General features: G+C 35.4%; 1 protein-coding gene across 11 annotated transcripts in view; it reads left to right on the forward strand.

Annotated features, from left to right (window-relative positions):
- LOC108405269 (centrosomal protein of 63 kDa) overlaps positions 1–19487 on the forward strand; it is a 116411-nt gene that overhangs the window by 67924 nt on the left and 29000 nt on the right. For all 11 annotated transcript variants that reach the window (XM_073224223.1, XM_037005053.2, XM_037005058.2 and 8 more), the window contains 3 exons: positions 4182–4295; positions 18774–19007; positions 19238–19374. In XM_073224223.1, the coding sequence (XP_073080324.1) occupies positions 4182–4295; positions 18774–19007; positions 19238–19374 (485 nt within the window). The remainder of the gene's footprint in view (positions 1–4181; positions 4296–18773; positions 19008–19237; positions 19375–19487) is intronic.

The following is a 19487-nucleotide window of genomic DNA, read 5'->3' on the forward strand; positions in this document are numbered from 1 at the left end:
TTCTTCTTTACCAATTTGGATGCCTTTTATTTCTTTGTTTTGTCTGATTGCCATGGCTAGGGATTCCAGTACTATGTTGAATAGAATTGGGGAGAGTGGGCATCCTTGTCTTCTTCCTGATCTTTTTTTTTTAATTTATTTTGATATCATTAATGTACAATTACATGAACAACATTGTGGTTACTAGACTCCCCCTATTATCAAGTCCCCCCCACATAGTCCATTACAGTCACTGTCCATCAGCATAGTAAGATGCTATAGAATCATTACTTGTCTTCTCTGTATATACTGCCTTCCACATGTCCCCAACCCCCTACATTATGTGTGCTAATCGCAATGCCCCATTTTCCCCCTTATCACTCCCTTCCCACCCATCCTCCCCAGTCCCTTTCCCTTTGGTAACTGTTAGTCCATTCTTGGGTTCTGTGAGTCTGCTGCTGTTTTGTTCCTTCAGTTTTTTTCTTTGTTGTTATACTCCACAGATGAGTGAAATCATTTTATACTTGTCTTTCTCCACCTGGATTATTTCACTGAGCGTAATACCCGCTAGCTCCATCCATGTTGTTGCAAATGGTAGGATTTGTTTTTTTCTTATGGCTGAATAATATTCCATTGTGTATATGTACCACATCTTCTTTATCCATTCATCTACTGATGGACACTTAGGTTGCTTCCATTTCTTGGCTATTGTAAATAGTGCTGACATATACATCAGGGTGCCTCTGTCTTTTTCAAACTGGGCTGCTGCATTCTTAGGGTAAATTCCTAGAAGTGGAATTCCTGGGTCAAATGGTATTTCTATTTTGAGTTTCTTGAGGAATCTCCATTGCTTTCCACAGTGGTTTAACTAGTTTACATTCCCACCAGCAGTGTAGGAGGGTTCCCCTTTCTCCACATCCTCGCCAACATTTGTTGTTGTTTGTCTTTTGGATGGTGACCATCCTAACTGGTGTAAGTTGATATCTCATTATGGTTTTAATTTGCATTTCTCTGATGATTAGCAATGTGGAGCATCTTTTCATGTGTCTGTTGGCCATCTGAATTTCTTCTTTGGAGAACTGTGTGTTCAGATCCTGTGCCCATTTTTTTTATTGGATTATTTGCTTTTGGTTTGTTGAGGTGTGTGAGCTCTTTATATATTTTGGATATCAACCCTTTATCAGATCTGTTATTTATGAATATATTCTCCCACACTGTAGGATGTCTTTTTGTTCTACTGATGGTATTCTTTGCTGTACAGAAGCTTTTTAGTTTGATATAGTCCCACTTGTTCATTTTTGCTTTTGTTTCCCTTGCCCAGGGAGATATGTTCATGAAAAAGTTGCTCATGTTTATGTCCAAGAGATTTTTGCCTATATTTTTTTCTAAGAGTTTTATGGTTTCATGACTTACATTCAAGTCTTTGATCCATTTTGAGTTTACTTTTGTGTATGGGGTTAGACAATAATCCAGTTTCATTCTCTTACATGTAGCTGTCCAGTTTTGCTAACACCAGCTGTTGAAGAGACTGTCATTTCCCTATTGTATATCCTTGGCTCCTTTATCATATATTAATTGACCATATGTGCTTAGGTTTATATCTGGACTCTCTAGTCTGTTCCACTGGTCTATGGGTCTGTTCTTGTGACAGTACCAAATTATCTTGATTACTGTGGCTTTGTAGTAGAGCTTAAAGTTGAAGCGTAATTCCCCCTGCTTTATTCTTCCTTCTCAGGATTGCTTTGGCTATTCAGGGTCTTTTGTGGTTCCATATGAATTTTAGAACTATTTGCTCTAGTTCATTGAAGAATGCTGTAGGTATTTTGATAGGGATTGCACTGAATCTGTAGATTGCTTTAAGCAGGATGGCTGTCTTGACAATAATAATTCTTCCTATCAAAGAGCATGTGATGAATTTCCATTTATTAGTGCCCTCTTTAATTTCTTTTAAGAGTGTCCCATGGTTTTCAGGGTATAGGTCTTTCACTTCCTTGTTTAGGTTTATTCTGGGGTATTTTATTCTTTTTGATGCAAATGTGAATGGAATTGTTTTCCTGATTTCTCCTTCTGCTAGTTCATCATTAGTGTGTAGGAATGCATTGTTCCTGATCTTAAAGGAAAACCTTTCAGCTTCTCGCTGTTAAGTATAATGTTGGTTGTGGGTTTGTCATATATGTCCTTTATTATGTTGAGGTACTTACCCTCTCCACCCATTTTGTTGAGAGTTTTTATCATGAATGGATGTTGAATTTTGTCAAATACCTTTTCGGCATCTATGGAGATGATCATGTGGTTTTTGTCCTTGTTTTTGTTGCTCTGGTGGATGATGTTGGTGGATTTGCTAATATTGTACCATCCTTGCATCCCTGGAATAAATCCTACTTGATCATGATGGATGATGTTTTTTTATTTATTTTACTAATACTTTGTTGAGTATTTTTTGCATCTATGTTCATCAGGGATATTGGTCTAATTTTCTTTTTTTGTGGTGTCTTTGCCTGGTTTTGGTATTAGAGTGATGTTGGCCTCATAGAATGAGTTTGGAAGTATTCCCTCCTCTTCTACTTTTTGGAAATCTTTAAGGAGGATGGGTATTAGGTCTTCACTAAATGTTTGATAAAATTCAGCAGTGAAGCCATCTGGTCCAGGTGTTTTATTCTTAGGTAGTTTTTTGATTACCAATTCAATTTCATTGCTAGTAATTGGTCTGTTCAGATTTTCTTTCTTTCTGGGTCAGCCTTGTGAGGTTGTATTTTTCTAGAAAGTTGTCCATTTCTTCTGGGTTATCCAGTTTGTTACCATATAATTTTTCATAGTATTCTGTAATAATTCTTCATATTTCTGTGGTGTCCATAGTGATTTTTCTTTTCTCATTTTTTTATTCTGTTTATGTGTGTAGACTCTCTTTTTTTCTTGATAAATCTGGCTAGGGGTTTATCTATTTTGTTTATTTTCTCAAAGAACCAGCTCCTGCTTTCATTGACTCTATTGTTTTATATTTCTTGATTTTATTTATTTCTGCTCTCATCTTTATTATGTCTCTCCTTCGACTGACTTTGGGCCTCATTTGTTCTTCCTTTTCTGGTTTCATTAATTGTGAGTTGGGACTGTTCAGATGGGATTGTTCTTCTTTCCTGAGGTAGGCCTGTATTGCCATATACTTCCCTGTTAGCACAGCCTTTGCTGTGTCCCACAGATTTTGCAGTGTTGAATTATTGTTGTCATTTGTATCCATATATTGCATGATCTGTTTTTATTTGGTCATTGGTCATTGGTTATCAGGAGCATGTTGTTATGCCTCCATGTGTTTGTGGGCTTTTTCATATTCTTTGCGTAATTTATTTCTAGTTTCGGCGTGTGCCCCTCTCTTGCTTCTTGTTTGGCAAAACCATAGCTTTCCACTCACTCTGTACTTGCTGTGTATGGCAGTACATGGCTGGAGAAAAACGGTCTTGCTGACTGGCCTCATTTTAAATTCATGGTCAGCTCACCCCTGACAAGTCCTAACATTACCTAGAATCATACTGTATTTCCCCTCATTCTCCTCCTTTCCACTGTAACTGTTTGCAGTTCTTCTGCTGAGGTAGTAAAAATTTGGATATCAAAGGATACTTTGTTATCTAAGTCTATTTGGTTGCTGAGTTTTAGATACTGAGAAGTATGGAACTTACTTAAAAATATATTTGGGTGAATGTAGTAACATTGTTTTTCATGTGAAACCTTCGTAAGAGTGTATATCAATGATACCTTAATAAAACAATTTTTAATAAAATAAATCAAAATATATTTGAATCTGTTCAGTTCCTAGGCTTGGATATCAAGAATTTGGGTAGCGAGGAATATCATATTTTCAAATTACAGGTAACTCATCATCAGTTTTCTGAAAACTCACTAAAAATGATAACAACTTTTAGAGGGCAGCAAATCTATGAAAATCATCATGAACCCAATATTTAGCATCTGTGTTTCATACTCTTCACCATTGGGGTGTTAAATTTAGAAAGACAGATATCCAGAGACACAGTATGTAAGGAATTTGGTATTACTCTATGTTCTATCAGCTAAGTGAGTAATGGGGCTCCTGCTGTGGAGAAAGGTAGTGTGTACCCAGGGACATAGGGAAAAATTAAAGCAAAAGGGAATCTGGGTAGTGGCAGCAGACGGAAGTGCTTTGAAGTTAAATACCTTGATTGCCTCTTCAGGAATTTCGTCAGAAATCACTGGACTGGGAGAAGCAACGCTTGATTTATCAGCAACAGGTGTCTTCTCTGGAGGCACAAAGGAAGGCTCTGGCTGAACAATCAGAGATAATTCAGGTAGGTTTAAGCCATTTTAAAATAATGAGAAGTGGAGAGGTCTTGATGAAATTTGCACTCATTACAGTACATGTGTGCTTGCTCACACTCACGTCCTCACGCCGACTTACTCCTTTGCTTGCTCTCCTCACTGGCTTCCTTACCTCCCCTCTCCGTCACTGCATTCTTGTGCTACTCCATACTCACATTCATGGTCGTCTCTCCCTCCCTCTCTCTTTCTCTCCCTCCCCTTCTCCGTTTTGTTCTTTCTGTCTCTTTCCCATTTCTTTGGGTCTCAGGCTTCCTTGTTCTGCTGGTTTCTGGTTTATGCTTTGGCTCTACTTCTGTGGCTTGCTCCATCTCCATGTTAACTGGGATACCATGGCTGAGGCACCTCAGCCAAGGAGCTTCAGCTGGTCTGCCTGTTGAGACACAAATACTGAGAGTTTCACACTGCATAGGTGTGCACAGTAACTGCAAGTAATACATTTGTGGCAACAGAAACACTTTTTTAGAACACTAGTAGAATCCTTTTTTTAAGTGAAGAACTAATGGCTTAAGCAAACCCCCAAATAACCACCTAATTTAGGAATAGTTCTGAGAATATATTCAGTCTGCTTGCTTTTTCAATAAAAACCAAGAACATGCAGGGAAATGAATATTTGTGACCATCTATTATGTGCTAGACACTGAGTGCTTCTAGATGCAATTATCTACAGTAGTTAATATGTTACCTGTTTAATATCATGATGATCTGTCAAGGTTGGTAGTTATCTCAATTTTATAAAATGAGGGAATTACTAAATAAGAGAGTTGGAGTGAAGCTTTTTAAATTATTATTTTTAGATAATCTGCTTTATTTGCTGCTCTAAGTCTCAATAATGTGTTGGCTTTTAATCATCCCCTTGAAATACCAGCTGGCTGGTAAAATACCTCTGATGTCTCTGCTGTGAGTGACTCCACTGAGAATGGCAGGAGGGGTCCACAGCAACCTCAAAGAAGAACAGTATTTACTAGACTGCAGCAAGCTGTACAGGCGAGTGGGCCAGTAAAATCCTGCATATGTAGACCAGAGTTTTTGACCTGAATGTTAAAGCACTATACAAATATAAAAAGCTGTAAGGTATTGTTTATGTTTTTTAGTTCTCACTTATTCATTTATGGAGTATGCTTATTATTGATTATGATCCTTTTTCTAAATTACTATTGTGATTCTCTGCATAGTTAAAACTTCATTGCTAGTTAAAAGTAAGATTTTTATTTCCTGTAATTGAGTGAGGGCTAGAATAAGAAGCCTTTAGAAAGCCAACATTTGCTTTCCCTATACAGAATATTTGGATTATTCTTCTGATTCTTTTTTAAAAAACTGCTGTGATTGTTTAACTAAAAAAATGTTACTTATATTTCTCTTTCTCCCTTAGCAAACTAAACAAAATTAAAACTTTCTATGATTCAGTATGTGGCAGAGCTGTGTGGTCATCATGTTTTTAAAAAGTTCTAAATAAATTTCTGTATACCCATTACCCAACATTAATAGTTACCATTGTTTTGCCAATGTTTTCTTTTGTGTGTGTGTGTTGAACACATTAAAATTCATTATTGTAACCATTTTAAGAGTACAGTACAGTAATGTTCACAATCATAACATGTATAATCATGTTGTGTAACAGATGTCTATAGAGCTTTTTCAGCTTACAGAACTAAAACTCCATGTGCATTGGACAACAACTCATTTGCCAGTCTTGCTCCATCCTTCTCTGCTTTTTATTTTTGACTGGAATATTATAAGGCAAGTCAAAGGCATTGTTTTATTTCCCAACAGATAAGGACTTAAAAATAATAACTACAGTATATGAGTATCATATTAAGAGAATAAATAATTTCTTAATATAATTTAAAATGCAGTCTCTTCAGATTTCCCCAGTTGTCTGAAATAATGTGTTCTTACAGTTGGATGTTCAAACTGGAATCCAGTAAAGGTTGACACATTGCATTTGTTGATATGTGAGTCACTGAGAACTGTAAAGGTAGAAAATCTGGAAGACTGGATAAATGGATATCAACATCCACACTTCCCCCCAGTTAAAATTCTTGATATAAACTTTTCTTATATTATTTTTAACATTTTAAAAGTGTTTATAGTAACTTTTCTTTGAATCATAGCTTTGCTTAAGTTCTTTTACTGAACTACTCAGATTACATTAATACATGTTCATTTTCAAAAAATAAGAAAATGTAGATGAAATGAGAATTAAATGAAACCACCCATAATCCCATCCTTTAGAGATATACCATGATTAAACATTTGGTGTAAATTTCTACAGACTTTCTATGCTTACATGCAGTATGCATTGCATTCATGTACGTTTGGTAGGAAAAATACTGTTGTGTGTGTGTAGGAAGGGAGGGATTTTCACAAACTTGCTACTTTACTCCAGAACTCTGTTCCAACAGACCAAGAAGACATTTGCAATTAGAAAACCACAATTTGGTTCCACCACATTCTGACTACTACAGTATAGTTTTCTCTATTCTTTCATTTTCCCCTTCCCCATTCCTTTATTATACATAAAGTAACTGTGTATGTGCACAAGCATATTGCATTTTTTTAAAACTAAATGGCCAGTACAGTATGTTTGATCGACATCAAATGGAGATGGGATGGGGAAAAATACTGGCTCTGTGGAAATACTCCCTTTCTCCATTAGCGGCATGTTCATTCAGCTCTTATCTTTATACTCCAGTAAATTATTTTGCTCTCACTGTTTAACAACAACAAAAAAAAGAACAACATAAAAAATCTTGCATACCTTGTTCAATTGGAGAATTTTTATGTTTTTCATTTATCATTGTAAAATCAAGGACAATTTTATAACTTTTTTGTATGTAGCTGTTAAATGTAAGGCAATCTGTCTCTAAGTAGGGATAAATTACTCTAAAAGAAATGAATCCTAGATAATTTTCCCTTCAAGTCAAGCGTCTTGTTGTTTAAATGACCAAGAATAGCAAAGTGTTGATAATTATTGAAGTTAGATGATGAATTTATAGGGCTTCATTGTCTTAGTCTCTATTTGTGTATGTTTGAAATTTTCAATTAAACAATTTAAAAATGCTTACTATGTGACAGGCACTATCCTAAGTACTTTTTAAAATTGAACTATAATTGACATACAATATCCTATTAATTTCAGGTGTACATCAGTGATTCAGTATCTTTATACATTATAAAATGGTCCCCACGATAAGTCCAGTTACCATCTGTCACTCTACAAAGTTATTGCAGTATTGTTGACCTTATTCCTTATGCTATAAATTGCATCCCCATGAGTTATTTATTTTATAACTGGAAGTTTGTATCTCTTAATCACCTTCACATATTTTGCTCACCCCCTAACTCCACCCCCATTTTGTAACCAACAGTTTTTTCTCTATGAGTCTGTTTCTTTCTGTTTTGTTTTGCTTAAGATTCCACATATAAGTGAAATCATCCAGTATTTGGTTTTTTTCTGACTGACTGACTTCACTTTCCCTAAGCAGATCCCTGTTATCTCAGATGGCAAGATCTCATTCTTTTTTGTGAGTTAGTAATATTCCGTTGTACATAGGTACCACATCTACTTTATCTGTTCATTTGTCGATGGATGTTTAGGTTGCTTCCATGTCTTGGCTTTTGTTCATAATGCTGCAGTGAACATAGGAATGCTTATATCTCTTGAAAGTAGTGTTTTTTTTTTCCTTTGGGTGAATACACAGAATTGGAATTGCTGGATATGGTGGATCTATTTTTAATTTTTTGAGGAACTTCCCTTGAGGTTAATAACTTGAGAAGGATAGGTACTAACTCTTTAAATGTTTTGTAGAATTCACCTGTGAAGCCATCTGGTTTTGTTTTTTGTGAAGTTTTTAAATTACTGATTCAATTTCATTATTGTTTTCCATAGTAGCAGTACCAATTTACATTCCCACCAATAGTGTGCCCTTTTCTCTACATCCTTACCAACATTTGTCATTGTTTATCTTCTTGATAATAGCCAATCTGACAAGCATGAGATGATATCTTATTGTTGCTTTGATTTGCATTTCCATGAGGATTAGTTATGTTGAGCATCTTGTCATATGCCAGTTGACCATCTGGATGTCTTCTTTAGAAAGGTGTCTATTCAAGTCCTCTGCCTATTTTTTAATCAGCTTGTTTTTATTTTTGATACTAAGTTGTGTAAGTTCTTTATATATTTTGGATATTAACCCCTTATTGGATGTATGATCAGCAAATATCTTCTCCTATTCAATAGACTGCCTTTTTGTTTTATTGATGGTTTCCTTCTCTCTGCAAAAGCTTTTTAGCTTTTTAGTTTAATGTAACTCCATGTGTTTATTTTAGCTTTTGTTGTCCCTGAGAAGATTGGTCCAAAAAATATTTCTAAGACTAAAGTCAAAGAGCTTATTACTACTTGTGTTCTTCTAGGAGTTTAATGTCTTCCAGTCTTACATTCAAGTCTTCAATCCATTTTGAATTAATTTTTGAGTGTCGTGTAAGGTAATGGTCAACTTTTATTCTCTTGCATATAACTGTCCAGTTTTCCCAGCACCATTCATTGAAGAAACTGTCTTTTCCCCATTGTATATTCTTGACTCCTTTGCCATAGATTAACTGACCATATAAGCATGGGTTTATTTTGGGGCTCTGTTCTTTGCCACTGATGTATGTGTCTGTTTTTGAGCTGGTACTGTACTGTTGATTGCTGTGTAGTATAGTCTGAAATAATGAAGCCTAATACCTTCAGCTGTGTTCTTCTTTTTCAAGATTGTTTTGGCTATTTGGGGTCTTTTATGGTTCCATGCAAATTTTAGGATCTTTGTTCTAGTTCTGTGAAAAATGCCATTGATATTTTGATGGGGATTGCATTGAATCTGTAGATTGCAGATTGCTTTGGGTAATATGAACACTTTAACAATATTAAGTCTCCCAGTTATGAGCACAGAATATCTTTCAGTTTATTTGTGTTGTTTTAAGTTTCTTTCATCAGTGTTTTACAGTTTTCAGCACATAGGTCTTTCACCTTGGTTAAATTTATACCTAGGTATTTTATGATTTTTGATGCATTTATAATTGGGAATGTTTCTTAATTTCTTTTTCTAGTTTATTATTAGTGTGTAGAATTGCAACAACTTTCTGAATGTTAATCCTGAGACTTCACTGAATTCATTTATTCTAAAATAGTTTTTGGTGGAAATGTTAGAGTTTTCTATATATAGTATCATGTAATCTGCGAACAGTGAATTTTTCTTTTTTCTTTTCAGTTTGGACTCCTTTTCTTTCTTTTTCTTGCCTAATTGCTGTGGCTAGAACTTCCAATTCTGTGCTGAATAAGTGGCAAGAATGAGTATCCTTGTCTTGTTCCTGATCACTGTTGGGTATGATGTTAGCTGTGGGTTTGTCACATATTGCATTTATTATGTTGAGGTATGTTTCTTCCATACCCACTGTTCAGTTTTTATCATAAATGGATTGAATATTGTCAGATGCTTTTTCTGCATCTATTGAGATGATCATGATTTTTCTTTATTTTGTTAATATGGTATATCATGTTGATTGCTTTAGAGATGTTGAACAATACTTGCATCCCTGGAGTAAATCTTACTTGATCACGGTGAATGATCCTTTCAATGTACTGTTTTTTTTTTTCTTTATAGATATGCAGAGACTGTGTTCATGCATTTTTTTTTATTAAGGTATCACTGATATACAATCTTAAGCTCAGGTATCATATGGCAACATTGTGGTTACTATATTTCCCCCTGTTATCAAATCCCACCACATACCCCATAACAATCACTGTCCTTCAGCATAGTAAGATGCTATAGAGTCACTACTTGTCATCTCTGTGCTATACTGCTTTCCCCGTGCCCCTGCTATGTTATATGTTCTAATCATGATATCCCTTATTCCCCTTCTCCCTCCCTTACCACCCACATAACCCTAGTGCCTTTCCCTTTGGCAACCATTCTTGGGTTCTGTGAGTCTGCTGCTGTTTTGTTCCTTCAGTTTGTGTGTCTTATACTCCACAGATGAGTGAAATCATGTGGTACTTATCTTTCTCTGCCTGGCTTATTTTACTGAATATAATGCCCTCTAGCTCCATCCATGTTGTTGCAAATGGTAGGATTTGTTTTCTTCTTATGGCTGAATAATATTCCATTGTGTATATGTACCGTATCTTCTTTATCCATTCATCTACTGATGGACACTTAAGTTGCTTCCATTTCTGGGCTATTGTAAACAGTGCTGCGATAAACATAGGGGTGCATATGTCTTTTCCAAACTGGGCTGCTGCATTCTTAGGGTAAATTCCTAGGAGTTGAATTCCTGGGTCAAATGGTATTTCTATTTTGAGCATTTTGAGGGAACCTCCATACTGCTTTCCACAATGGTTGAACTAGTTTACATTGGAGCATCTTTTCATGTGCCTGTTGGCCATCTGAATTTCTTCTTTGTAGAAGTGATTGTTCAGATATTCTGCCCATTTTTTAATTGGGTTATTTGCTTTTTGTTTGTTGAGGCATGTGAGGTTTTTGTATATTTTGGATATTAACCCCTTATTGGATATGTCATTTACAAATATATTCTCCCATACTGTAGGATGCCTTTTTGTTCTACTGATGTTGTCCTTTGCTGTACAGAAGCTTTTTAGTTTGATGTAGTCCCACTTGTTCATTTTTGCTTTTGTTTCCCTTGCCTGAGGAGATATTTTCATGAAAAAATTGCTTATGTTTGTATTCAAGAGATTTTTGCCTATGTTTTCTTCCAAGAGTTTTATGGTTTCATGACTTACATTCAGGTCTTTGATCCATTTCGAGTTTACTTTTGTGTATGGAGTTAGATAGTAATCCAGTTTCATTCTCTTACATGTAGCTGTCCTGTTTTGCCAATACCAGTTGTTGAAGAGGCCGTCATTTCCCCATTGTATGTCCATGGCTCCTTTATCGTATGTTAATTGGCCATATATGTGTGGGTTCACATCTGGGCTCTCTGTTCTATTCCATTGATCTATGGCTCTGTTCTTGTGCCAGTACCAAATTGTCTTGATTACTGTGGCTTTGTAGTAGAGATTGAATTTGGGGAGCATAATGCCCCCCTGCTTTATTCTTCCAATGATTGTTTTGGCTATTCAGGGAATTCTGTGGTTCCATATTTGTTCTAGTTCATTGAAGAATGCTTTCTGTATTTTGATAGGGATTGCATTGAATCTGTGGATTGCTCTAGGCAGGATGGCCATTTTGACAATATTAATTCTTCCTACCCAAGAGCATCAGATGTATTTCCATTTATTAGTGTCCTCTTTAATTTCTCTCAAGAGTGTCTTGTAGTTTTCAGAGTATAGGTCTGTCACTTCCTTGGTTAGGTTTATTCCTAGGTATTTTATTCTTTTTGATGCAATTGTGAATGGAATTGTTTTCCTGATTTCTTTCTGCTAGTTCATCATTAGTATATAGGGATGCAACAGTTTTCTGTGTATTAAATTTGTATCCTGCAACTTTGCTGAATTCAGATACTAGTTCTAGTAGTTTTGGAGTAGGTTCATTAAGGTTTTTTATGTACAGTATCATGTCATCTCCAAACAGTGACAGTTTGACTTATTCCTTGCTGATCTGGATGCCTTTATTTCTTTGTGTTGTCTGATTGCTGTCGCTAGTACCTCCAGCACTATGTTGAATAAAAGTGGGGAGAGTGGGCATCCTTGTCATGTTCCCTATCTTAGAGGAAAAGCTTCCAGCTTTTCACGGTTAAGTATGATGTTGGCTGTAGGTTTGTCATATATGGCCTTCATTATGTTGAGGTACTTGCCCTCTATGCCCATTTTGTTGAGAGTTTTTATCATGAATGGATGTTGAATTTTGTCAAATGCTTTTTCAGCATCTATGGAGATGATGAGGTGATTTTTGTCCTTCTTTTTGTTGATGTAGTGGGTGATGTTGATGGATTTTCAAATATTATACCATTCTTGCATCCCTGGAATGAATCCCACTTGATCATGATGTATGATCTTTTGATATATTTTTTTAATTCAGTTTGCTAATATTTTGTTGAGTATTTTTGCATCTGTGTTCATCAGGGATGTTGGTCTGTAATTTTCTTTTTTTGTTGTGTCTTTGCCTGGTTTTGATATTAGAGTGATGCTGGCCTCATAGAGTGAGTTTGGAAGTATTCCCTCCTCCTCTACTTTTTGGAAAACTGTAAGGAAGATGGGTATTAGGTCTTCACTAAATGTCTGTTAAAATTCAGCAGTGGAGACATCTGGTCAGGGGCTTTTGTTCTAGGGCAGTGTTTTGATTACTGATTTAATTTCATTGCTGGTAATTGGTCTGTTCAGAGTTTCTGTTTCTACCTGGGGCAGCACTATTTACAATAGCCAAGATATGGAAGTAACCTAAGTGTCCATCAGTAGATGAATGGATAAAGAAGATGTGGTACATATACACAATGGAATACTATTCAGCCATAAGAAACAATTCCTACCATTTGCAACAACACAGATGGAGTTAGAGGGTATTATGCTTAGTGAAATAAGCCAGGCAGAGAAAGACAAATATCAAATGATTTTCCTCATTTGTGGAGTATAACAACAAAGCAAAGCAAACCCACAGACTCCAAGAAGGGACTAGCGGTTACCAAATGGGAGGGGTGGGAGAGGGTGGGTGGGGAGGGAGACAGAATGGGATTGAGGGGTATTATGATTACTACACATGGTTTGTGTGAGGGGTTCATGGGGAAGACTGTAGCACAGAGAAGACAAGTAGTGACTCTGTGGCATCTTAGTACACTGATGGACAGTGACTTCAGTGGAGTTTGGGGTACTTGATAACATGGGTGAATGTAGTAACCACAGTGTTTTTTGTGAAACCTTCATAGGAGTGTACATCAATGATACCTTAATTTTAAAAATACATTTGTTAAAAATGACACTTTTACTAGTGACAGAATGATGCCTGTGTAAGCAAGGGGAAAGGATCAGTATAGTAACTAAAACATAAGGTCATTTCTGTTTAGAAGGCAAGAAATCACCTGTTACTTTCATACAAGTGTTTTAAGGAAACATTCAGAGGAATCTTAGAGAACCTTAAGACCATAAAAAATAATTTAAAATATGCCAGCCAAAGTGAAATATTTAGCTGATAAATGGTATGTAAGAAAAGTAGAGTTTGTGTTATATATGTTTTTCTTTTGAAATACCTAGATGAGCTGTATGATATTACTCAAGTTAGTTTAAATTGACTTTTCAATTATGTATATCTATTTAGAAGCATTAATATGTATTTTTTAAAGTATCATTGTCCTGTCATGACTTACAAAGAAAAGATGATCTTAACGCAAGTGTTGATCTGTTGTTTTGATATAATTCTCACAGTTAATTGAATTGGCTTAGACATACTGTTTAAAAGTTTATGGTGACATAGACATAACAGTGGTAAGAGGTACTTGCAGGGAACTGCACTCTCAATGGGCTCTTCAAGCCGCTACCTAGTAGGAATGTTGCAAGGCTGTGGCCTGCACTGACACATTTGGAGCTGACATTGATGGGAAGATGGGTGGCCATAGCTTCATACAGGGATCCTTTGGTACATAAACCCTTGTTTCTTCCTACCACATTGTTCTCAGTCATCTCACTGTCTGGGAAAGTCACTTTCTTGAAGCACTGGAATTACATAGCCCAAAGCCAGAGGAGGATTTGACTTCAACCCCCCATCAGCAGCCCCCTTCCCTACTCTCACACTTTAACTGCCCACCCTTGGCTTTTGTTTCCATCTCCCTGGCATAAATTGCCTTCTTCATTAATTAGTTGCTTTTATCCACCTCTGCTATGATCTGTGCTGTTGAAATAATTTCACCCACCCCAATAGAATAGTTAGAATGCTGCATGTTAGATTGATAAGAGGAAGTTCTGGTTTCTGATTCAAAAATTACTGGCAGTGGTTAGTGCAAAAAAAAAAGGTTCAAAAATATATGAGCCTTAAGATTCATCTAATAACCAGATATTCAAGGGAAATAAGCATTTTATAAGTAGTTTATATTATTATTTCTGACTTAATATTGGGAGAGGTATTCTTGAGATATTCTGGTGCACTCTGGCTGATAGAAATACAATGTGAGCTACGTATGTAATTTAAGATTTTCTACCAGTCACATTAAAAAAGTAAAAAGAAATATGTGAAATTAATACATTTTATTTATCTCAGTATACCAGAAATATTATCATTACAATGTTACATTCTTTTTTTGTCCAGCTGAGTCTTGAAATCCAGTGCGTATTTTACAAGTTGAGTACATTTCAGTTTGGGGGAACACCAATTCATATGCACAGTGGCCACATGTGGTTAGGTAATTGCCATACTGCACAGCACAGGCCTAGGGTATTAATTCTAGTTAGTGAAAATTTAGAATTTGTACTTAGTATGTTTATGTACTTTTCACTGTGTTTCAAGAACACCATGTATTTGCATGTAACTGAAACAACAATTAATAAAAGAGGGCTATGTTCTTGATTCTTCAGAACTAAGACATTGGTCACTTTTTGTAAGTACCAAATCTAGACCTTCTGGCTAAACTATAGCTTAGTTAAATTATAACTTCAGTGTTGAGTTTAAGACCAGATTTGATCTGGATAGCATTAAATAGTTATTACAGTGTTAAAAGGATAATGCTAGTGTTTTGCAGGTATGTATTCACTTTTATTCTTAGTGTCCATCTGTGCAGTGGTTTTCTAGCAGTGTTCTGCCAGGCCCAAGGCAGCTGTGCAATTTAAGATGGTGGGACTGGGGAGTTTCAGCAAGCTAGGCTCCAGCCCCTTCTGCTCACCCTCACTTAATCTCTTTAAGTATTTCCTCTGTACAGGATTTTGTATAAGATTTCTTCTTGGGAAAAAAAGTTTATATTATAAAAGTTTGGAGACAGTTGCATGCTTGGCAGTTTTTCTTGTGGATCTAAACCAATTTGATGTGCTTCATTCACACTATTGTAGGAACCCAGTAAAAAAAATTTGGTTCTTTACACCAGAATCTTGATCTGTAATTGCAATTTATACAAACACTATTTGTTCCTTTGCCTTTCTCCTACTCTCTCTCTGGCTTATGGGCATTACTGAACATCTACTTTATGTGATCAACACACAGAACTTTGGCCCTGTACTGGATACAGTAAAATCTTTAAATCACAGGCATTTCTACTTAAATTTCTAAATTAAAATTGGGTACCTTTGTATTTTAAAAATATTAGAATAAGGGAAAGTTTACTTTCACAATGATTCATGTCCATCTTCAATGTGTAGATGAAGTTCCTGTCTGGATGCCTGACGAAAACTTGTGAAAACTAGAAAGTTGGAAGTTTAAACCCAATGTAGCTGGGATTCATAGCCTAAAAATTACCTGTCTGTAGGAACTGTATACTACAGGCCTATGAGACAGTTGCAAAACCACTTCACTTTATATGTACCTCTAGATGATCACTGAAAGAAATTAATTTGAGATGCTATTTTTTGGTTAAGTCTTTTAGCTCAGGAAATATCCATAAATTAATGACAGAACCAATCCTTCCTCCCCTCCAAGTACCCTTTTCCTCAAGGAACAAAATTCAACCCTCCCCAACCCCCTATATAAGCATTTTGTGGTCAGTTTGAATCATCTGAATATGTGTATTTGTAAAGTATCTGAAAAGAATATTATAAAAGAATAATTAGCTACATGCCACATGTTCTGGGATGGAGAAAAAGGAAAATATGACCTGGAAATTTAAGAAGTTTACTGATATAAACATCTTCTAAATTTCTGAAATTCCATAAGAAAATGATGCATTATAGTTCTTATTTCTTATATTTTAAGTAGGAGACAAATCCATTTTTCCTGTGTAATGACTCATGAATGAAGTTAAATTCCTAGAAGTAGGTAGAATAATACAGCTGTCTTTTCAGGAGGTGGACAGAATCTCTTCTCCTGAGCAGTCTTTTACTTTGTCAATTCTTTATCCATTCTTCCCAAGACATTTATTACACATATATATTTTTTAAGATTTTTTTTTTAGAGGAATTTTAGCTTGCAGCAACATTGAGAGGGAGGTAGAGATTCCTGTGTACTCCCACAAATGCACAGCCTCCTCCATTATCAACATCACTGACTAGTGGTACATTTGTTACTAAGGATGAACCTACATTGACACATCATCATCATCCCAAGTCCATAGTTTTGCAGTCTTTACTCTTGTTGTTGTATTGTCTGTGCATTTGGACAAATGTATAATGACATGTATCCATCATTAAATGTAAAGAGTATTTTCACTGCCATAAAATTACTCTGTACTCTGCATGTTCATCTCTCCCCTGTCCATTTGCCCCCATAATCACTGACCTTTTAATGTCTCTACAGTTTTGCCTTTTCCAGAATATTCTGTAGTTGGACTTATACAGTATGTACTCTTTTCAGACTGGTTTCTTTCACTTAGTAATATGTATCTAGAGTTCTTTCATGTCTTTTCATGGCTTGATAGTTCATTTCTTTTTAGCAGTGAATAGTACTCCATTGTCTGGAGGTACCACAATTTATCCACCTATTGAAGGACATCTTGGTTGTTTCCAGGTTTTGGTGGCAGTTGTGAGTAAAACTGCTGTAAACATCTGCGTGCAGGTTTTTTGTGTGAACACGTTTTCACCTTCTTCAGGTAAATGCCAAGAAGAAAAATTGATTAATCATATGATAAGAATGTGTTAAGTTTTGTAAGAATATACCAAACTATCTTCCAAAATGTAATATTTTGATTCCCACTAGCAATGTCTGAGAGTTCCTGTTGCTTCACATCCTTTTCAGCATTTGATATTATCACTGTTCCAGATTTTGGCCTTTGTAATAGGTGTTTTAATTATTGTTTAATTATTAGAATTAATAGTAATTACTTCTAATTGTTTAATTCACATTTTCCAGATGACATATGATGTAGATCATCTTCTCATATGTTTCTTTTCCATCTGAATATCTTTGGTGAGATGCCTATTCAGGATTTTGACCTATTTTTTAATGAGGAGGTTTGTTTTATTGTTGAGCTTTAAAAGTTATTTTTGTATTTTGTATTAAAGTCCTTTATCTGATGGGTCTTTTGCAAATATTTTCTCCCAATCTGTGGCTTGTCTTCTCATTCTCTTTTAACATTGTCTTTCAAAGAGTAGAATTGTTAAATTTTAATGAAATTCAGCTTATCAATTATTTCTTTCAGGGATCATGTCTTTGGTGTTGTATCTGAAAAGGTGTCAGTATACCCAGTCATCTAGCTCTTCTCCTATGCTGTCTTCTAGGAGTTTTACAGATTTACATTTTTAATTTAGGCCTATGATCCATTTTGAGTTAATTTTATGAAGGGGACATAAGGGCTTTGTCTAGATTCACTTTCTTGCATATGGATGTCCAGTTGTTCCAGCACCATTTGTTGAAGAGACTATCTGTGCCTCATTTGCCCTTGCTTTTTTATCAAAGATCAATTAAATAAACTTATGGGGGCCTATTTCTGGACTTTCTATTCTGTTCTATTAATCTATTTGTGTATTCTTTTACCAATACCACAGTCTTAATTACTATAGCTTTATACTAAGTCCTACAGTTAGGTAGCATCAGTCATCCAACTTTTTTTATTCAATATTGTGTTGGCCATTCTGAGTCTTTTGCCTCTCCAGATATACTTTAGAATCAGTTTCTCAATATCCATACAATAATGTGCTGGGATTTTGATTGGGATCGTGTAGATCCATAGATCACATTGGGAAGAACTGACATCTTGACAAATATTAAGTCCTCCTATCCATGAACATGGAATATCTCCTCATTTATTTAGTTCTTTGCTTTCTGTCATCAGTTTTACAATTTTCCTTATATAGATCTTGTATTTATTTTGTTAGATTCATACTTTAATATTTACTTTTTTTAGTTGTTAATATTAATAGTATTGTGTTTTTTAATTTGAATTCAACATGTTCATGGTTGGTATATAGGAAAGTGATTGACTTTTGCATATCATAACCTTGTATCCTGCAACCTTGCTGTAATTGTTTATTAATCTGGGAGTTTTTTGTTGTTCTTGATTCTTTCAGATTTTCTGCATAGACAGTCATGTTATCTGTAAGCAAAGACAGTTTTGTCTTCCTTCCCAATTTTTATACTTTTTATTTCCTCTTCTTACTTTATCGCATTAGCAAGGACATCCAGTGTGATGTTGAAAAGGAGTGGTGAGAGGGACATTCTTGCCTTCTACCTGATATTAGTGGCTAAAACTTCATGTTCCTCACCATTAAGTATGATGTTGAGAAAGTTCCCTACTCCTACATTTTATCATGAGGTTGTTTTTTGAAAAGCCATGAATGGTTTATTATATATTTTTAATGAACTAATATCTTAAGTTTTTATTAGTTTCCCTTATTCACTGATTATTATTTGACTTTTACCTTTTGATATTCTGTGTGTTTGTAGGCTCAGCTTGCCAATTGGAAACAGAAATTGGAGTCTGTGGAACTGTCAAGCCAGTCCGAAATTCAGCATCTAAGCTGTAAGCTGGAGCGGGCCAATGATACTATCTGTGCCAATGAGTTGGAGATAGAGCGCCTCACCATGAGGGTCAATGACTTGGTTGGAACTAATATGACTGTTACGCAAGAACAGCAGCAAAAAGAAGAAAAATTGAGGGAATCTGAAAAACTTTTAGAGGTGTGCTTTAAAATTACCTAATTGGGGAAATGTGTGTATGTGTGCTTTAAGAGAGAATAATTAACCTAGAATTAGGTTCTAAAACCTATGGTTTTTTTCCCTACTCTGTAGCCAGTGGATCAGCTATTGATAGCCTTATTAATATTGTGCCTGTTAAGTCTGACTCCCTGGTTTCCTTTCCTTGTGAAATAGATTATGATAACATCTGACTTTTTCTGAGTATTTTGCAGGTTTTACAGGAAGAAAAGAGAAAATTGAAGGCAGCTCTTCAGTCACAAGAAAATTTTCACGAGGCAAGAATGCAAAAGAAAAAGTTGCAAGCAAAATTAAGGACAACTGAGTTTCAGTACACAGTAGAGGCCATAAGGTATGTTTAATCTAAACCACTTGGTAGTTTGGTGTTAAACACCAGCTCTAGTATGTGTATTCATAGTTTTAGTTTTGATCATATTATGGATTTTCTTATTCAGTTTTAATTTC

Source organism: Manis javanica, chromosome 16 (assembly GCF_040802235.1).
Source record: "Manis javanica isolate MJ-LG chromosome 16, MJ_LKY, whole genome shotgun sequence".
NCBI classification, from domain to species: Eukaryota; Metazoa; Chordata; class Mammalia; order Pholidota; family Manidae; genus Manis; species Manis javanica.